Source organism: Dromiciops gliroides, chromosome 2 (genome assembly GCF_019393635.1).
Source record: "Dromiciops gliroides isolate mDroGli1 chromosome 2, mDroGli1.pri, whole genome shotgun sequence".
NCBI lineage: Eukaryota > Metazoa > Chordata > Mammalia > Microbiotheria > Microbiotheriidae > Dromiciops > Dromiciops gliroides.
In genome coordinates, this window is record NC_057862.1 from 586,004,499 (window position 1) to 586,024,737 (window position 20,239).

Sequence of the window (20,239 nt, forward strand, 5' to 3'; positions counted from 1 at the left end):
TTTTTTCCCTCCCTCCCCTCCCTCCCCCCTCCCCTAGACAGCAGGTAATCTGATATAGGTTTTATTTATATATATATATATGTGTGTGTGTGTGTATGTGTGTGTGTGTATATGTGCATGCATGTATATACATGTATATACATGTGTATACATGTGTATATGTGTATATATGTATATATGTGTGTATATGTGTATATATGTATATATGTGTATTTATGTGTATATACGTATATATGTGTATATATGTATATACACACACATAATAATATTAAACATATTTCTGCATTAGTCATGTTATAAGAGAAAAATCAGAGCAATGACGACAAACCTCAAAATAGAAAAACATCAGCACCAAAAAAAAAAAGAAAAAGTATGGTTCACTCAGTATCTACTCCACAGTTCTTTTTTTTTTTTCCTGGATTTGGAGATCCTCTTCCATCATGAGTTCCCTGGAACTCTTCTGTACCATTGCATTGGTGAGAAGAATCTAGTCCATCACAGTAGATCAGCACTCAATGTTGATGATACTGTGTACAATGTTTTTCTGGTTCTTCTCATTTCACTCATCATCAGCCCACACAAGACCCTCCAGGTTTCTCTGAACTCCTCCTGCTCATCATTTCTTATAGCACAATAGTATTCCATTGTATTCATATACCACAACTTGTCCAGCCATTCCCCAATTGATGGGCATCCCCTCAACTTTCAATTCCTTGCCACCACATAAAGAGCAGCTATAAATATTTTTGTACATCAACATTCATTTTTTTGGGGGGGCAGGACAGTGGTGGTTAAGTGACTTGCCCAGGGTCACACAGCTAGTGTCAAGTGTCTGAGATCACATTTGAACTCGGGTCTTCCTGAATCTAGGGGTAGTGCTTTATCCACTGCACCACCTAGCTGCCCCCTCAACATTCATTTTTATAAGTTTTTGAGTTCCAAATTTTTCTCCTTCCCTCCTCCCTCCACAAGACAGCAATCAATCCTGATATAGGTTATATATGTACAGTTACATTAAACTTATTTCCACGTTAGTCATGTTGTGAAAGAAGAATCAGAACAAAAGGGAAAAACCTCAAGGAAGGGAAAAAACCCAAAAAATAAAAAATTTGCATTCAGATGTCAACAGTTCTTTTTCTGGATGTGGAGAGCATATGTCATTTTGGGTCCTTTAAAATTGTCTTGGATCATTGTATTGCTGAGAAGAGCTAAGTTTATCACAGTTGATCATTATACAATGTTGCTGTTACTGTGTACAATGTTCTCCTGGTTCTGCTCACTTCACTCAGCGTCAGTCCACTTAAGTCTTTTCAGCTTTTTCTGAAATCTGTCTGCTCATCATTTCTTAGAGCACAATAGTATTCCATTACATTCATATACCATAACTTGTTCAGCCATTCCCCAATTGATGGGCATCCCCATAGCCATTGGGATTTTCTTCGAGTGGTTTGCCATTTCCTTCTCCTCGCTCATTTTACAGATGAGGAAACTGAGGCAAACAGGGCTAAATAACTTGCCCAGGGTCACACAGCTAGTAAGTGGCTGAGCTCAGATGTGAAGTCAGAAAACTAAGTCTTTCTGACTCCAGATCCAGTACACTTTCCACTGTACCATCTTGTGCATAAATTTGTGTACTGGTCATCTAATTTGATATGCCTGAAAGGCAGTTGTAGATGTTAGAGTGGAAGACAGCAGAGATATTAAGGCAAGATCAATAGAGTTGAGAATTATCAGCACAGCAATGGAAATTAAATCCATAGGAGTTTATGATATCTTTAGCTAAGGCATGACCTCTTTTCACCCGAGAAATTTTTTTGCTACCCTGAGTATATAGATATATAAAATAGGTATACCTATATAAAATAGGTATACCTTTTACTGTTGCCAATTTTTTCATCTCCCCACTTGGGGTCACAACCCACAGTTTAAGAAGCTAGAACTTAAGGCAGTATGGAGGGAGAAAAGAAGAGAGCCCCAGAAAGCACCCTGAGGGACACCTTGGTTACAGGGTGTGAACTAGATGAAATTCCAGCAAAGGAGATTTGAAAAAGAGCTGTCTGTAAGGAGGAGAGGCACCAGAAGAGTGTAGTGTCCTATAATCATAGAGAAGAGTGTCAGTCAAAGAGAATAGTGTCAAAGTCTTGTCATGGGAAAAATGGGGTAGGGGGGTTTGGGTTAGGGGTTTGGGGTCCTTAGGAATTCCTCTTTAAAGAATTACACCCTCTTGCACACAAAAGCAGTTAGAATAAGATGGTAGTTTATTTAAGGGCAAGGGAAGGGAAGGGAAGGGAAACCATGAAAGAAATCCTAGGACTTTTCATGGGGAGAAAGGCATGGCAGAGTGTGGCTCTTAGATACCAATCTCCTCCAGCAGGAGACTGGCAGGTATTTTTATAGAGGACTGATGGGGGTGACCATTTGACTGTGGAAAGTTCCTTTAGTGAGGGAGGACCATCCCCCACTGGTTGGGGCTGGAGGAATTAGGTGAGGGGTGGCTACAGATTTCTCAAGCCACCTCCTCAGGACACAAAGGCAGAAGCCACACCCAAACTTCCCTCCCCAGGGTTGAGGGAGACTAGAATGAAGGGTGGAAGTCCCAAAGCTAGCTCAGTCTGATCTGGTTCCACTTATCTCTTTAGGTGTGTCTGTCCTTTGGTTTAGCTTCTCAAGGAGAAGGTTCCTCAATGTACCCGAGAGAACTTCTGGGATGCTCTGGGCCCATAACAGTCTGTAGAGAGGTCAAAAACAGTGAGAAAAGGCCAAGAATCAGTTAGATTTGGCAATTATGAAATCATTGGTAATGTGGTAAGTAAAAATGATGCTAAAAGGGCAGCTAGGTGGTGAAATAGATAGAGCGGGCAGCTAGGTGGCATAGTGGATAAAGCACTGGCCCTGGATTCAGGAGTACCTGAGTTTAAATCTGGCCTCAGACACTTGATACTTACTAGCTGTGTGACCTTGGGCAAGTCACTTAACCCTCATTGCCCTGCAAAAAAAAAAAGGAAAAAAAAAGAAATAGATAAGAGCACTGGCCCTGGAGTTAGGAGGACCTGAGTTCAAATCCGGCCTCAGACACTTGATACTTACTAGCTTTGTGACCCTGGGCAAGTCACTTAACCCCAATTGCCTAAAAAAAAAATAATGATGCTGAGGTAGTTATAAACTCTCCAGGACAAGATCATTTTAATTTTAATTCATGTCAAATGATATGTATACTGTTAGTAAACTGGACCTCAGCAGTAAGCCAGGGACTTAAGCATGATGAATTTATTAGTTAGGTTAGCAGTGACCATTAAATTGGGCCAGTGGCTTTGCTTGATGATCAAATACCCCCAGTGAGGGCCAGCATGGTCTTTTAAACCTAGGGGTATATTCCTGCTGATTGGCCTGACAGGACATAATACAGAACTTCCCTGGCATACTGAAGGCAGTCCCAACTGGTAGGTGGATTGGGCTTCAGATATGGAAGATCACTGCCCTGTCTGGCAATTAAGGAATGTTAATTGCTTAATGGGCCTTAGCTCCCTCTAGTAATCTTAGCTAGGAAACAAAACCACCCCAATCAGGATCCCTTTTCCCCTTTAGTCTTCCATTTGGAGACCAAATTACCCCTAACTTGTGCATTTTTCAACTATTATATGCTCACTTGTAGATCATTCTCTTAAGAATTTGTAGAGGGGTGGCTAGGTGGCACAGCAAGTCACTTAACCCTCATTGCCCTGTCCCCCCCCCCCAAAAGATTCATCTGAAAGATCTCATGTCTGAAATGATAAAAGTTAGTGAATAGGAAAAAAGTCACAGATGCTATTCCTAATGCAAAGCTGATGACTAAAACAATAACTATAAACCTATATAGCTCCACAAATTTTTTTTTTTGTTGCGGGGCAATGGGGGTTAAGTGACTTGCCCAGGGTCACACAGCTATTAAGTGTCAAGTGTCTGAGGCTGGATTTGAACTCAGGTACTCCTGAATCCAGGGCCGGTGCTTTATCCACTGCACCATCTAGCTGCCCCCTGAATCTCTCATTTTTTTCTAAAATTCCTTCCAAATTTTATCCTGTCCATCATGATTTCTTCTGTAGATACTTGAGCCAGCTTTTCTTACTTTCTTGGTTTTATAAATGCCATTTCCATTTCCTTTAGTACCATTTCTTCCATCCTCCTGCATGCTGGGGACCATGATGCTAGAATCCCTTGTAACGATTGGAATGATGTCACCTGCTGGAAACTTACTGCAGGATGCTCCGCCATGAGGAGAAAGTGTCTGAGGGCAAGACATGTGGCTCTTTGGTGTTAGGAAGTGACATTTGCTTGTGGGAGGAAGAGGGGACGAGGCTGGCGCTCTCGCTCTTTCTCTTTCATCTGGACTCTGATTGACAGTGGATCTAGGAATGTTCTTTCCTTTTAATAGATAGATGAATCTAGGCCTTTTTCTTTCTCTTTACCAAATTCTTGTTCATGAGGGACTGCCCCTCTGGACAAAACTTTCCCTTCTCCCTTTTCTATATTGGTATTAACATATCGTTTGTTAGCATAGGGTATTATATTTTGTTGCTTTTGACTTTTTCATCAAGGAAACACCCTGTGTTTCTTGAAGAAACAAAGGGGGGACTGTTACGATTGGAATGACGCCACCTTCTGGAGACTTACTGCACAATGCTCCGCCATGAGGAGAAGGCGTCTGAGGACAAGACATGTGGCTCCTTGGCATCAGGAAGCGCAATGAGGGTTAAGTGACTTGCCCAGGGTCACACAGCTAGTTAAGTGTCAAGTGTCTGAGGCTGGATTTGAACTCAGGTCCTCCTGAATCCAAGGCCAGTACTTTATCCACTGTGCCACCTAGCTGCCCCCCCCTCTTTTTTTTTTTAAGTGAGGCAATTGGGGTTAAGTGACCTGCCCAGGGTCACATAGCTAGTAAGTGTCAAGTGTCTGAGGCCGGATTCGAACTCAGGTACTCCTGACTCCAGGGCCGGTGCTCTATCCACTGTGCCACCTAGCTGTCCCCCCTCTCTTTACCAAATTCTTATTATCCTTAATAAATGCTTAAAAGTCTAACTCTTGCTAAAGCTTATAATTTATTGGCGACCACTCATTAGATATTTTAGACAGACTAGCTAGAATTTTAGCCCCTTACCCCCTTGTCAGTGATGAAGAAAACAGTTTATTTTTTGTCCATTTATTTCAGTTTCTAATAGGATGATACTTTTTTAAAAGAAAAATATTTATTTAATTATAAAAGTATTTTATTATTTTCCAGTTACATGTAGAGATAGTTTTCAACATTTGTTTTTATAAGATTTTTAATTTCAAATTTTTTCCCTCCCTCCCCCCCCTCCCCAAGACAGCCAGTAATCTGATATTGCTTATATATGTACAGTAACATTAAACATTTCTGCATTAGTCATGTTATAATAGTATGGTTCAATCCACATCCATATTCCACAGTTCTTTTTTTTCCTGGATTTGGAGAGCCTTTTCTATCACGAGTCCTTTGGAACTTTCTTATATTGTTGTAGTGGTGAGAAGAATCAAGTCTATCACAGTTGATCAACACATAATGTTGATGATATTGTGTACAATGTTCTTTTGGTTCTGCTCATCTCACTCATCAATAAGATGATATTCTTAAGCATATATTGTGTCCAACACCTTCTGACTCTTATACAAAGTATAATCTTGATGTGAGTGTGAGGTTTTCTGTTATGTCTATGAGGCTTTGGTATTTTTAGTTTTTTAATCCTCTATAGTTATTTCCAATATATTTTCCCCACCATCTTTGTATCAATGTTTTTCTGAGTTTTGAAGTATGTATTGTTTTTTATAGAGAGTTTATTATGATTTTAATTTTATATAGAGTTGGGCAGCTACATCATGCAGTGGATAGAACACTGGCCCTGGATTCAGGAGGACCTGAGTTCAAATATGGCTTCAGACACTTGACACTTACTACCTGTGTGACCCTGGGCAAGTTACTTAACCCTCATTGCCCCTGCAGAAAAAAAAGAAAAGAAAGAAATTATATAGAGTTAATTGTAATTTTTTTCTACCTCTTGTAAAATTTCTCTACTTTGTCCTCTGCTAGAGGTGGTATGGTATAAAAGAAATAAGCATTGACTTGTAGTAGAATAAGCATGAGTACTTGCATGTATATTCTGTGTTGCACATTTACACCTGTGTGATAATGGTCAAATCATTTAATCATTTTGAGATCCAGTTTTCTCATCTATAAAGTAAGGTGATTAAAGTAGATGGCCCCTGATAGTCTTAGCAGCTCTTGACCTAGGTTCTATTTGATATTCAAAACCCTTCATAAGGGGTCAGCTAGGTGGTACAGTGGATAAAGCACTGGCCCTGGATTCAGGAGTACCTGAGTTCAAATCCAGCCTCAGACACTTGACACTTCTAGCTGTGTGACCCTGGGCAAGTCACTTAACCCCCATAGCCCTGCAAAAAACCCCCGGAAAAAACAAAAAACCCACCCTTCACAACTTGGTCCCAAGTACTCTTTTTCAGTGTTACTCTCTTTTATGCAATTAATGGTCCATTGAAACTGGCGTTCTTACTGTTCATCTTATGTGACATTTCATATTTTGTTTCTGTGCCTTTGAACTGGCTGTGCCCCATGCCTACAGTGCTATCTTCACCTTTGTGTCTTTTTTTCTTTCTTTCTCTTCTCTTCTCTTTCTTTCTTTCTTTCTTTCTTTTTTTTTGTGGGGCAGTGAGGGTTAAGGGACTTGCCCAGAGTCACACAGCTAGTAATGGTCAAGTGTCTTAGGCTGGCTTTGAACTCTCATCCTCTTGAATCCAGGGCTGGTGTTTTATCCACTGTGCCACCTAACTGCCCCTGCCTTTGCTTCTTAAAGTCTGACATTTCCTTTATGGCTCAACTCAAATGCCATCCCTTTTTCATGAAATTTAACTGGTTTCCCCAACTGATAGTGTCCCTGTTTCCAAAAAACGTATCTAGTACTTAGCATATGTCCATGTATGTATATGTTGTGCTTCCCCTTTTCACACCAAAAGTAAGCTTCTTGAGAGCAGGGGCTGTTTCACTTCTGTGTTTCTGTCCCAGTCCATAGACTTTAATAGGCACATAGTAGTTAACTAATAAATGCTTGTGATCTTCACAAAGATAATATAATATGAGAGGACCAGGTATGCCTTGAAATGGTGTACTTTGTTGCTCTTGATTGCATGAAGAAACCAATTCTACTAGAATATCTGCAAGTCATCCTTCCATTTAGCTTCAACTTCTTTATTATGTCATTTATGAGAATATATATCCATATTGATATTTTCTAATTTTTCATTTCAGTGTTAAGGCAGCTTAATACAGCAGGGCCTGGATTCAGGTAGACCTGAATTCAAATTTAGTCTGAGAAAATTAGTAGCTGTGTGACCAAGGGCAAGTCACTTAACTGCTCTACCTTAGTTTCTTCAACTGTAAAATGGAAATTAAAATAATAGCACCTACCTCACAAGGTTATTGTGAACAGCAAATGATCCCAAATGAGATGTTATCTTAATACTCAACTTAATTCTAGTCCACTGCCTTTTTAAACTTTACTACATCTTCTATCTTATCCTTTAGCCTTTCCTCCATTCCTTCTAACAATTTTTTTTTAAGTGAGGCAATTGGGGTTAAATGACTTGCCCAGGGTCACACAGCTAGTAAGTGTTAAGTGTCTGAGGCCGGATTTGAACTCAGGTACTCCTGACTCCATGGCCGGTGCTCTATCCACTGCGCCACCTAGCTGCCCCAGTCTTTCTTAATTCGTTAAATACGTGTTTGATTTTTTTTTTTGTCTCTGTGTGTTTATGTAAGGTTGTTCTTTCCATTTACATTGTTTATAGTCACCGTGTATGTTTTCTTGGCCCTTCATTAATTCATATAAATCTTCTCATGCTTGTTTGTATTCATCACATTCTTCATTTTTTATGGCACAGTGACAATCCATTGCATTTGTATACAACAATTTGTTTAGCCATTCACCATGTAGTAGGCATCTATTTTGCTTCCAATTATTTGACATCACAAAAAAGTTTTTCTATAGATATTTTGTTATACATGGAGACTTTCTTTTTATCAATGGCTTTCTTGCAGTATAAGCCCAGGCATGCAATTTCTGGTTCAAAGGATTGTGGCATTTTAGTTTCTTTATTTGCATAATTCCAAATTGCTTTCCAAAATGGTTGTACCATTTCACACTCCACTAACATTGCATTAATGTACCTATCATCCCATCACACTTCCAACATTAAGTATTGGAACTCTTGATTATCTTTGCCGATTTGTAGGGTGTGAAATAAAACTTCAGGGTTGTTTTGACTTGCATTTCTCTTATTAGTGATTTGGAACATTCTTTTATATTGTTATAAATGCTTTGTAATTCTTTTGAATTTGTATTTTTGACTACTTATATGTTGGGGAACCAGCCATTATTTTAGAAAACTTAAAAGAGATTTTCCTAAATTAAAAAAAAAATCCTTCCATATTTCACAAGAGAATTGAAGTTCTATAATTCCTGCCTTGCATACTTAACGTTGTTCTTGTAAAGATTAAATGAAATTAGGTACAGTGGGATTGGAATAGATTTATATTTTGGTTTAGGGGAACTGCAGTCTCACACCCTTAATTAGCAGTGGGACCCAGAGCAAGTCACTTAATTACTGTTTGCCTCAGTTTCCTCATCTGTAAAATGGGAATGATAATGGTAGCACCTACCTCCCATGGTTGTTGTGAGGATCAAATGAGATAATATTTTTAAAACATTTTATAGCATAGTGCCTGGCACATAGTAGATGCTGTATAAATGATGATGATGATTATCAAGATTATTTTCTTTCCAACTTAGAATCAGTTCTCATTGGTAGTTCTTAACCTGGGGTCTGTGAGGTTGTTTCTTTTAACATTTTGACAACTGTATTTCAGTTACTGGTTTCCTTTGTAATTCTTTGTATTTTATACATTCAAAAATTTATTCTGAGATAGTATCCCTATCCTTCATCAGACTACCAGTGGGGTCCACACACATCCATTGAGCCCCTTTCTTAGATAATTGCCTAGGGCACTGAGAGTTTAAGTGCTCAGGATCACATATCCAGTATGTGACCCAAGTGGGAATTGAATCCAGCAGATCTTCCTGACTCAGGCTTGCTAGCTATCCTCTACACTAGGCTGTCTTTATTTCATAGGATCATAGAATCATAGATTTAGATTTGGAAAGGGAACTTAGAAACCATCAAGTTTCATCTCATTTTACAGATGGACAAACTGAGGCACAGAAAGCTTTAGAGACTTGCCCAGAGTCACAAAACTAATAAAGGTCTGAGACAGTTTTTGAACCCAAAGCTCCTTGACTCCCAAGTCCAGTGCCTTTTTCTATAATAGTGTTCTGTACATAATAATGTCCATGTTGTGTGTGTGGCAGTATTATTATTCTCTTAAATTCTCCCTTGCAATGGACATTTGGTTGTCCTGCTTGCTAATGTAGGATCAATGTCTTAGTCCTTCTGTATTACTTAGCGTGCTGCTTTATTTTGCATTTGAAATAACACTGCAAGGGGCAGCTAGGTGGCACAGTTGGTAAAGCACCCACCCTAGATTCAGGAGGACCTGAGTTCAAATCTGGCCTCTGACACATGACACCTGCTAGCTGTGTGACCCTGGGCGAGTCACTTACCCCTCATTGCCCTGAAAGAAAGAAAACACTACAAGTCACAGAAGCTCTTTGCCTCAGTTTCCTCAATTGTAAAATTGTGGCCATAATAGCATTTATCTCACTGGGTTGTTTTTGTTTTGTTTTTAAAGTGAGGCAATTGGAGTTAAGTGACTTGCCCGGGGTCACACAGCTAGTAAGTGTTTTGTTTTGTTTTGTGTTTTTTTTTTTTTTAGTGAGGCATTTGGGGTTAAGTGACTTGCCCAGGGTCACACAGCTAGTAAGTGTTAAGTGTCTCAGGCTGGAATTGAACTCAGGTACTCCTGACTCCAGGGCCAGTGCTCTATCCACTGTGCCACCTACCTGCCCCACAGGGTTGTTTTAGGAATCATATGAGATTCAAACTGTATTATAAAGTAGTAATTATCAAAACAATCCTATACTGTTTAAGAAATAGAGAGATGGATCAGTAGTAGAGTAGAATAGGTAGAAATTATACTATAGTAAATTATTATAGTAATCTAGTATATGATGAACCCAAAGATCCCAACTTTTGGAACAAAAACTCATTGTTTGACAAAAACTGCTGGGAAAACTAGAAAAGGTTATGGCAGAAACTAGATATAGACCAAGATCTCACACCATATATTAAATAAGGTCAAAATGGGTACATGATTTACACATAAAGGGTGATATAAGCAAATCAAGAGAGCATGGAATCGTTATCTGTCAGATTTATGGACAGAGGAAGAATTTAGGACCAAAGCAGATATAGAATAAAATAGATCATTTTGATTATATAAAATTAAAAAGTTTTTGTACAAACAAAGCTAATGTAACCAAGATTATAAGCAGAAAATTGGTATGGAAATTTTTTAGCCTTTCTTACAATAGCAAAGAAGATGATGATCATAATATAATAATTATAATAATAAAACTAACATTTGGAAAGCATTTTAAGGTTTGCAGAGCATTACATGTTATCTTTTTTAAAATTAATTTATTTTTATTTTTTACATATATGTTATCTTATTGGATCTTACAACAAACCTGTATGGTAGATACTGTTATTATCCCTGTTTTACAGATAAGGAAACTGAGGTTAGGAAATGTGAAGTGACTTGCCTGCTATCACATAGTTAGAAAGTGTCTGAGGCCAAATTTAAACATGATCTTCTTGACTTCTAGTTCAGAAGCTCTTACCTAATGCACTACCTACTTGCAACAAAACATTTGATGAACCTATAATATATACAAAGTATACACTGCTAGGTGGTGCAGTGGGTAGCTTCCTAGGCCTGGAGTCAGGGAGACTCATCTTCCTGAGTTCAAATCTGACAGCAGATACATACTAGCTGTGTGACCCTGGGCAAGTCACTCAACCCTGTTTACCTGATTTTTCTCATCTATAAAATGACCTAGAGAAGGAAGCAGCAAATCACTCCAGTATCTTTGGCAAGAAAATCCCAAATGGGACCATAAAAGATCAGGCATGACTGAAAAAATGACATTGTCCTAGGAACTAGGAGAGAGAAAAAGTCTATATTAATGTACAGTTACTACTGTCAAGAAGTTTCTAAACAAGTAGTAGAATTTACACATGAATTAATAATTTATTCAGGAAGCAGAAAATTGGGAAAGAATTTTTGAAACAAGTATCTCTGAAAGGCCTCATTTCTCAAAGTCAAATTTATAAAAATAGAAGTCATTTTCCAATTTATAAATGGTCAAAGGATATGAACAGGCTGTTTTCAGACAAAGAAATCAAAGCTATCTAGTTGTGAAAAAAAGGAAGATATTGGACGGTGGAAGGGATGTGGGAAAGCTGGAACGCTAATCCACTGTTGGTGGAGTTGTAAAAAGATCCATCCATTCTGGAGAGCAATTTGGAACTATACTCAAAGGGCTATAGAATTGTTCATACCCTTTGATTCAGCAAAACCACTGTGAGGTTTATATCCCAATGACAGGCAAAAAAGAGAAAAAGATATATTTGTACAAAAATATTTATAGCATCTCTTTTTGTGGTGGCTAAGAATTGGAAATCAAAGAAATGCCCATCAATTGGGGAATGGCTAAACATGTGGTGGTATATGATAGTGATGGAATATTATTGTGCTTTGAGAAATGATAGGCAGAATGATTTCAGAAAGGCCTGGAAAAACTTGTATGAACTGATGTATAGTGAAATTAGCAGAACCAGGAGAACAATGTGCACAAAGACAGCAATGTTGTTTGATAAAGAACTATGCATGACTTAAGTATTCTTAGCAATATAATGATCCATGACAATCCCAAAGGACTAATGATGAAGCATACTCTCCACCTCCAAAGAAAGAACTGATATTAATTGAACACAGACTGAAGCATGCTATTTTTCGCTTTCTTTCATTTTTTCAAGTTTTCTTATATAAAATGATTAATTTGGTAATGTTTTACATAATTGCACATGTATAACTCACATCTTATTGCTTACTGCTTCAGGGAGGGGTCAGAGGAAGGGAATGAGGAATAAAATTTAGAAGTAAAAACTTTAAATAAAAATGTTTATTTAAAATTTTTTAATTAAATTTTTTTCCTAATTTACATGCAAAGATACTTTTTTGGGGTTCCAAATTTTTCTCCCCACTCCCGAAGCCAGCAAGCAATCTGATATAAGTTATACATTACAATCATGTTAAACATATTTCCACATTAGTCATGTTGTAAGAGAAGAATCAGAACAAAAGGGAAAAAACCCAAGAAGGAATAAACAACAACAAAAGTGAAAATAGTATGCTTCTATCTGCATTCAGACTCCATAGTTCTTTTTCTGAATGTGGAGAGCATTTTCCAATGTAAGTCTTTTGGCATTGTCTTGGATCATTGTACTGCTCAGAAGAGTTAAGTCTATCACAGTTCATCATCATACAATGCTGTTGATACTGTGTACAATATTCTCTTGGTTCTTCTCATTTCATTTGTTATCAATTCATGTAAACCTCTCAAAGGTTTTTCTGAAATCCATCTGCTTGTTATTTCTTATAGCACAATTATGTTCCATTAAATTAATGTATCACAACTTGTTTAGCCATTGATGGGTATCCACTCAATTTCCAATTCTTTGCCAAAAAAAGTTTATTATTAAAATTAAAAAAAAAGAATCATATGAGGGGCATCTAGGTGGCATAGTGGATAGAGCACTGGCCCTGGAGTCAGGAGGACCTGAGTTCAAATTTGGCCTCAGACACTTAAGACTTATTAGCTGTGTGACCCTGGGCAAATCACTTAACCCCAACTGCCTCACCCCCCCCCCCCCCCAAAAAAAAGAATCATATGAGATAGTACTTATAAACCCACTCTTAGTTCAGTGTCTGGCATATAGTTGTTGACAATATTCTCTGAGTTCAGTTACCTTCTGAAGTCTGTACAGAGTTCTGAAACTGTGGTTGTATAAAAATGAAATCAATTGGCTCAAAACATTTTTTTCCCCTGATCTAGCTTAGTATACATTTATCATTGTTCCTTGAAGAAGGAAGGCTGTATTTTTGACTGATTCATTAGTATGCTTTGAATTAAGAGGGACTCTTTGAATCAGTTATTGAACATACATTTAAGTTTTTGATTATCTTGAGATTCTGGCTGTTAAAATACTTACCCCTTGGGGCGGCTAGGTGGCGCAGTGGATAGAGCACCGGCCCTGGAGTCAGGAGTACCTGAGTTCAAATCCGGCCTCAGACACTTAACACTAGCTGTGTGACCCTGGGCAAGTCACTTAACCCCAGTTGCCTCACTTAAAAAAAATACTTCCCCCTCCCTGTCCCCCAGGGGCAATGGGGGTTAAGTGACTTGCCCAGGGTCACACAGCTAGTAAGTGTTAAGTGTCTGAGGCCGGATTTGAACTCAGGTCTTCCTGAATCCAGGGCCGGTGCTCTATCTACTGCGCCACCTAGCTGCCCCCATGTTAAAATACTTATAAAGAAACCTGCCAAGTGCTTCAAAGCAGTTAATCCTCCTTACCATTCATAGCAAGTCCTTCTGTTAGAAGTCTGGATTTCTTAGTTTGATAAGTAGTAATTAGTTTTTGAATGGACCTGTGATTTTATAGATATAGGGCATTACTGGTGAGGAATTTCTTCTAGTTTGTTAGTTACTTAGCATTTATTTATTGTCTACTCAGTGTAGGGATACTAGTACAAATATATCCACATCTGTATATGATCTTTAAGTGTTGACTGGAGACGCTGAGAAAGGTAAGTAATTTCCCCAGAGGGACAAAATAGTCCTCACTTTTTATTCCCCAAGTCACACTGCCTGTGATAAGGAGTAATACTTTACATTTTTGGGGGTATACTTTATCAGTGGACTCGCTGTTGATTTTCTAAATATCTCATGACAGCAGGTAAATGTTTTCATTTTTTATAAAAGCAAGATTACACATTGTTTCCCTGGTAAATACAGAAAGAATAAATACTAAAGTCTCCCTTCTCAATTTAGATCAAGGTTTTAAATATATCATTATGGATTTACTGGGTCTAGAACATTTTATAAACATTAAATCGATACACATTACTTTTCTTGGAATGAGTATTGAAAAATAATAATTCAGTGGTGCTAATTAATTTACAGTTGAAGCTGGACCCAATTTTTCTTTTAAAAGGCATATTTCATTTTTCTAGTGCCTTTTGGGGGGCTGTCAGGGGAAAGAGAGATTATGGAGGGAAATGCTGATAATGATTGCTAAAATTTTCTTACTTAATTTCTATGATCATATTTCTCCTACCTTTTTCTCTGAGTTCCCTAAGTACATTTTTTTTCTTTTCCATGATGCAACTTCATTCTGTCATTCCTGTTTTTGTCTACTATAAATTTTGTTTTTATTTGTTCAAGAAATCAGCATTGTAGTACAGTGGAAAGAGTGTTGAATTTGGAGGTAGAGGTTGTAGATTTAAATACTGACTCTGATGTTTAATACCTTTCTGACTGTAAGTATTCTGGGCCTCATTCCTCATGTAGAATTAAGGATTTGAACTAGGTGACTCTATGGTCCCTTCCTGCTCCTGATCTTTCATCCTATGGTGCTGTTTTATACCCATCTCTTGGTTAACAGAGTTGGTTAGTATTGGATACTGCTGAAGTCATGTCATGACATAGGGACCTATCATCTTTATACTGTTAACCAGCCATGACTACATTTCCAAACTTATCTTAGAATTATTATATACTGTTGGTTAGAACCAAACGAGGGGAGCAGCTAGGTGGCGCAGTGGATAAAGCACCGGTCCTGGATTCAGGAGGACCTGAGTACAAATATGTTGAAAGATTTGAAATCTGTTGTCTGTTTTAAAGAATATGCTGCTGAATTTAGTTTTTTGAATTGGTTGTAAGAAAAGTTCAACTTAAAATCAGGTTTTTAGTACTTAATAACTCATAATTAATTGCTCACATATATTAAAGCAATTGATATGCTAAATCATCATGATTATTCAGAATCTTGCATATTTGACTCTGTTCTTTAATATTGGGTGTAGGTATTGTGGGTTTATAAGTGCAGAAGAACTTCAGGTAGAAACTTAGCTGTGCAGTAAGTTTTATTTTGTAATGTGGTTCTGAAGTTCTGAAAGAAAAAGTGCCAAGGAATTGTCTTTTTAAAACTATGGAATCTTTTTTTTTTAATAAGGTATTTTATTTTTTTTTCCGTTACATGTAAAGACAGTTAAGTTAGATAGTTCTCAACCTTTGTTTATACAAGCTTTACAATTTCAGATTTTTCTCCCTCCCTCCCCTCCCCTCCCTCCCCCCTCCCCTAGACAGCAGGTAATCTGATATAGGTTTTATATATATATATATATATATATATATATATATATATATATATATATATATATATATATATATATACACACACACACGCACGCACACACACACACACATATAATAACATTAATCCTATTTCTGCATTAGTCATGTTATAAGAGAAAAAAATCAGAGCAATAATGGAAAACCTCAAAATAGAAAAAAAAACAACAGCATCCAAAACAAAAGAAATAGTATGGTTCATTTAGCATCTATACTCCGCAGTTCTTTTTTTTTTTTTTTCCCCCTGGATTTGGAGAGCCTCTTCCATCATGAGTTCTGTGCCATTGCATTGGTGAGAAGAATCTAGTCCATCACAGTAGATCAACATTCAATGTTGATGATACTGTGTACAATGTTCTTCTGGTTCTGCTCATCTCACTCATCATCAGCTCATGCAAGACCCTCCAGGTTTCTCTGAACTCCTCCTGCTCATCATTTCTTACAACACTCCATATACTCCAATACTTATAGTATTCCATTGTATTCATATACCACAACTTGTCCAGCCATTCCCCAATTGATGGGCACCCCCTCAACTTCCAATTCTTTGCCACCACGTAAAGAGTAGCTATAAATATTTTTGTACATGTGGGTCCCTTTCCCCCTTCCATGATCTCTTTGGGATAAAGACCCAAAAGTGGTATTGCTGGGTCAAAGGGTATGCACAGCTTTATCGCCCTTTGGGCATAATTCCAAATTGCTCTCCAGAATAAAACTATGGAATCTTAAAGTCAGGGTTTTCTTTTAGGAGTGGGGGAAAAAAGCAAGTAGAAAACATGCATCAGAATATTGAAGGATTAAAATCTTAATACACTTCTTAAATTTATTCCTCTTCAAACTACCATATAAATATATCTTATGCCTGTGAGGGCAGCCCAGGTGGCATGGTGGATAGAACAGTGGGCCTGGAGTCAGGAAGAGTCTTCTTTAGTTCAAATCTGGTTTCATGTAACCTTGGACAAGTCACTTAACCCTGTTTGCCTTAGTTTCCTTATTTTTTGCCTTAGTTTCCTCATCTGTAAAATGATCTGGACAAGGGATGGCAAACCACTCCAGTATCTTTGCAAAGAACACTCCAATTGGGATTACAAAGAGTTGTACCCTCCTGAACAAGTGCCTATGTATTTCCTTTAAATTAAACAAGACTTTATATTCTGTCCTTCATATAGCTGGTAAAATGATAGCAAATCTTTATCAAGCACCTTCTGTGAGCAGGCACTATCCTTGTCATTGAGAACAGGAATAGGAATAAAGACTGGGCCTGTGATTTCATTGCGATTGGCATCTCCAGACTGAGGAAACTGCCTACCAACTTAGTTTTAGCACTTTCTTTGCAATTTATAGCCTTAGAGTATTGCCTAGAGCACTGAAGTTATATTCTTCTTTCTGCCATCTAGGGGCAGAACTAGTTTTAGTTCCTCTTCAATATAATAGCAAGATAAATACTTGAGCAGAGCTGCAATCCACTGCGCCTAGCTTCCCCGAAGGAACTGCAATTTTATCCTCAAACCTCTATTTTCCTTTCTTTCATACATAAATATTGTAAGTTTTAGCTTGTCAGGCAATGTGGTGGCACATTGAGAGCTGAACTCAAATTTAGACTCTTGACACTTACTGATTATATGCTGGGTCACCCTGGGCAAGTTATTTAACCTCTCTACCCTTTGTAGATGTCTTTGGCTAAATTCAGGTTGCTTAATAATTATTGATTTGTATTGTTAGAGTAAGTTTCCTTACCTAAAGTTCCCTACACCATTGAAATCACAGGTCTAGACCAAAAAAAAAAAAAAAAAGGTTGTTGTGTCCTATTCTTTGTGACCCCCTTTGGGATTTTCTTTGCAGATATACTGGAGTTATTTGCGATTTACTTCTCTTGCTCATTTATCATATGCAGAAATGGAGGCAAAAAGGATTAAATGAATTATAAGGCTATATTTGAGCTCCGGTCTTTCAGACTCTTGGCCTGGTGCTCTATCCACTGTGCCACCTAGCTAGCCAATAGAATAGTTTGGGGGGGGGTTATTGCTAGTGTTTGGAATTTCTCTCTTCCTTGTTTGTGAATAGATCCCACTTGTGTTGAGATTTCATTCATAGTTTTGAGACTAAAATTTAGCAAATAATGTTAGAACTTAAAATCTTGAATTCAGTTTTCTTTTTTCAGTCAGCAAGCAAGTGCTATGTCCAATATTTGTAAGTTTTAGCATTTAAAAAAGAATTGTATATACTCATATAATTAACATTCCCTTACAGCCTCTCTTTAAATTTTCTTTTAATTGTTTGCCTCTTCAGCTTATTCATAGTAGCACTGTTAGTTTAATTTGAACTTAGATTATTTTTCTTTCTTGCCCTTGAAAAAAGTGAGTTTTTTGGTTTTTTTTGAGGTGAGAGTAGGAGTATGTGGGGTTTATTTTGCATAGTATTCATGAACTTAATATCAACTACAAGCCATGATGAGCTTTCACAAAAAGAAAACTAGACTAGTAGTTCTCAAACTTTGTAATCTCAGAATCTCTTTATATTCTTAAAAATTAAGGACCTGGGGGCAGCTAGGTGGTGTAGTGGATAAAGCATTGGCCCTGGGTTCAAAGCCGGCCTCAGACACTTGACACTAGCTGTGTGACCATGGGCAAGTCACTTAACCCTCATTGCTCCTCCCCCCCAATTAAGGGCCTCAGAGAGTTTTAGTTATACTTAACACATTAGAAATTCAGATATTTTATAATTTTATAAAAATGGTTTTAACCTCATAGGTCCCCTGAAACTGTCTCAGGGACTCCCCATTTTACAGATGAAGAACATAATCAGGCATATGTTAAATGACTTGCCCTGGTAACCCTATTAAATAAGTGTTTGAGATAAAATTTAAGCTCGTCTTCCAGTATTACCTTTCTGTTAACTTAAAGCGTTCTCACTCTTTATATTTATTTGTATTTGATCGAACACTGTTTTCAAGGTAGTATGGTAGAAAGATATTGGTAGATTTAGCCAAAAGATCCCAGTTTAGCTCATGTATTTTTGGTCAACTTCCTTCCCTTATCTGAGACTTGCTTTCTTAAAATTTACAAAATGGGGCTACAACAAAGGGTCTGTCTCACAGAATTGTAAGGAAAGTGTTTTGTAAACTGTAAAGGAAATTCCAGGAATATTCAGTGTGCTTTAAGTTAATTTTTGTAACTTCAGTAAGTCAAACTGGGACTTTGCTAAATTTTCATAGTTTAAATAATTTTGTTTTGATGCTAAAGTAAAAACATTCTCTGAGGTACTTTTATTTTTGAAATGCGATTTTAGTTTTGAAATGTCAATTATTTCTAAATGTGTATTTTCTCCCCCCACCCCCATCCCCCTTTTTTTTTTTAGTATCAGACATTGAAGGTGGTGATGGACTACAACTTAGAAAGGAACATACTCTCAAAATATTTGCTTATATCAACTCCTGGACACAAAGGTATCTTGAAACATCTATTGTGGAAACTTTCAATGTATAGGAAACTTTTGAATTTTACTGTTGTTTTTCTTTTCTTTGTCATATGTCAATGTAAATAAATACTTGTAAATAGATATAGGATTTCATCACTGGGAGTGCACAGTCAAACTGTGATCCCTGTAGGACTTTCAGTCCTATCTAGTTCTTACTTATGTCTACATAAGTTCTCAACTAGGAAATCCACTTAATGTACTATAGTACTTCTGCTCTTTTATTTTTGGCAATGTACCAGCATAACACTTGGGTCATCTGTTGTTTCTTATTTTCATATATGATGAGCCCATGTGTGTGTATGTGTGATGTCTTTTATATTTCTTTAGTTCAATAGCCACTGCAACTTCTTCAGCAGAGGTGTGTATTAGACCTGTGCATAGGAATTTTTATTTAGCCTGGAAGCTTTGTGGAGGATGATTAGAGAGAAGGGAGACTTAAAGAAGGGAGATTGGCCATGGGGTTTTTGTAGTACTTTAGGTAAGAGGCTTTGAGGGATTGAACTGGGGTAGAGGTAGTGAGACTAAAGGTAGAGATATCGTGGAAGTATAATTTTTTGGGGGGGTGGGTGGGGCAATGGGGGTTAAGTGACTTGCCCAGGGTCACACAGCTAGTAAGTGTCAAATGTCTGAGGCCAGATTTGAACTCAGGTCCTCCTGAATCCAGGGCCAGTTCTTTATTCACTGTGCCACCTAGCCGCCCCTCTTGGAAGTATAATTGACGAGAATTCTGGGCAGTTAATTTTTGGTAGTATTTTACAGGACATTTATACATACTACATGGCCAGCTTAGGTGGCACCATAGTGGATTGAGTGCTAGGTCTGGAATCAGGCCTCAGACACTGACTTGGCTGTGTGATGTTGGGCAAGTCTTTTCCCCTCAGTTTCCTGGTCTGTAAAAAGAGCTGGAGAAGGAAATAGCAAACTACTTCAGTATATTTGCCAAGAAAACCTCAAATGAGGTCTCAAAGAATTGGATACTACTGACCAACAACAAAAATATATGCTACATACTTTTCCATGGTCCTTGGGATTATTTATATTTTTAATGCTTAGATTTGTGTCACTTCAGAAAGCTATATGTCTTTATTAAAAAATACTGGTATTAAAGAGTTCAGCTTTTGTGGCTATGAGAAATTTGGGATAATTGAAGATAAGATGCAGTTTCTCAAATGTATTCCAACCTGACATCTTCCTCTTGTTCAACTCTGGTGACTGTTCATTGCCATCTGTGATATCTGTCATCTATGGTTGTGTGCATATACACT

General features: G+C 37.6%; 1 protein-coding gene across 4 annotated transcripts in view; it reads left to right on the forward strand.

The window, feature by feature from the left end:
* Positions 1-20,239, forward strand: part of USP34 (ubiquitin specific peptidase 34) — a 313,145-nt gene that overhangs the window by 51,077 nt on the left and 241,829 nt on the right. For all 4 annotated transcript variants that reach the window (XM_043983440.1, XM_043983444.1, XM_043983443.1 and 1 more), the window contains exon 2: positions 18,855-18,942. In XM_043983440.1, the coding sequence (XP_043839375.1) occupies positions 18,855-18,942 (88 nt within the window). The remainder of the gene's footprint in view (positions 1-18,854; positions 18,943-20,239) is intronic.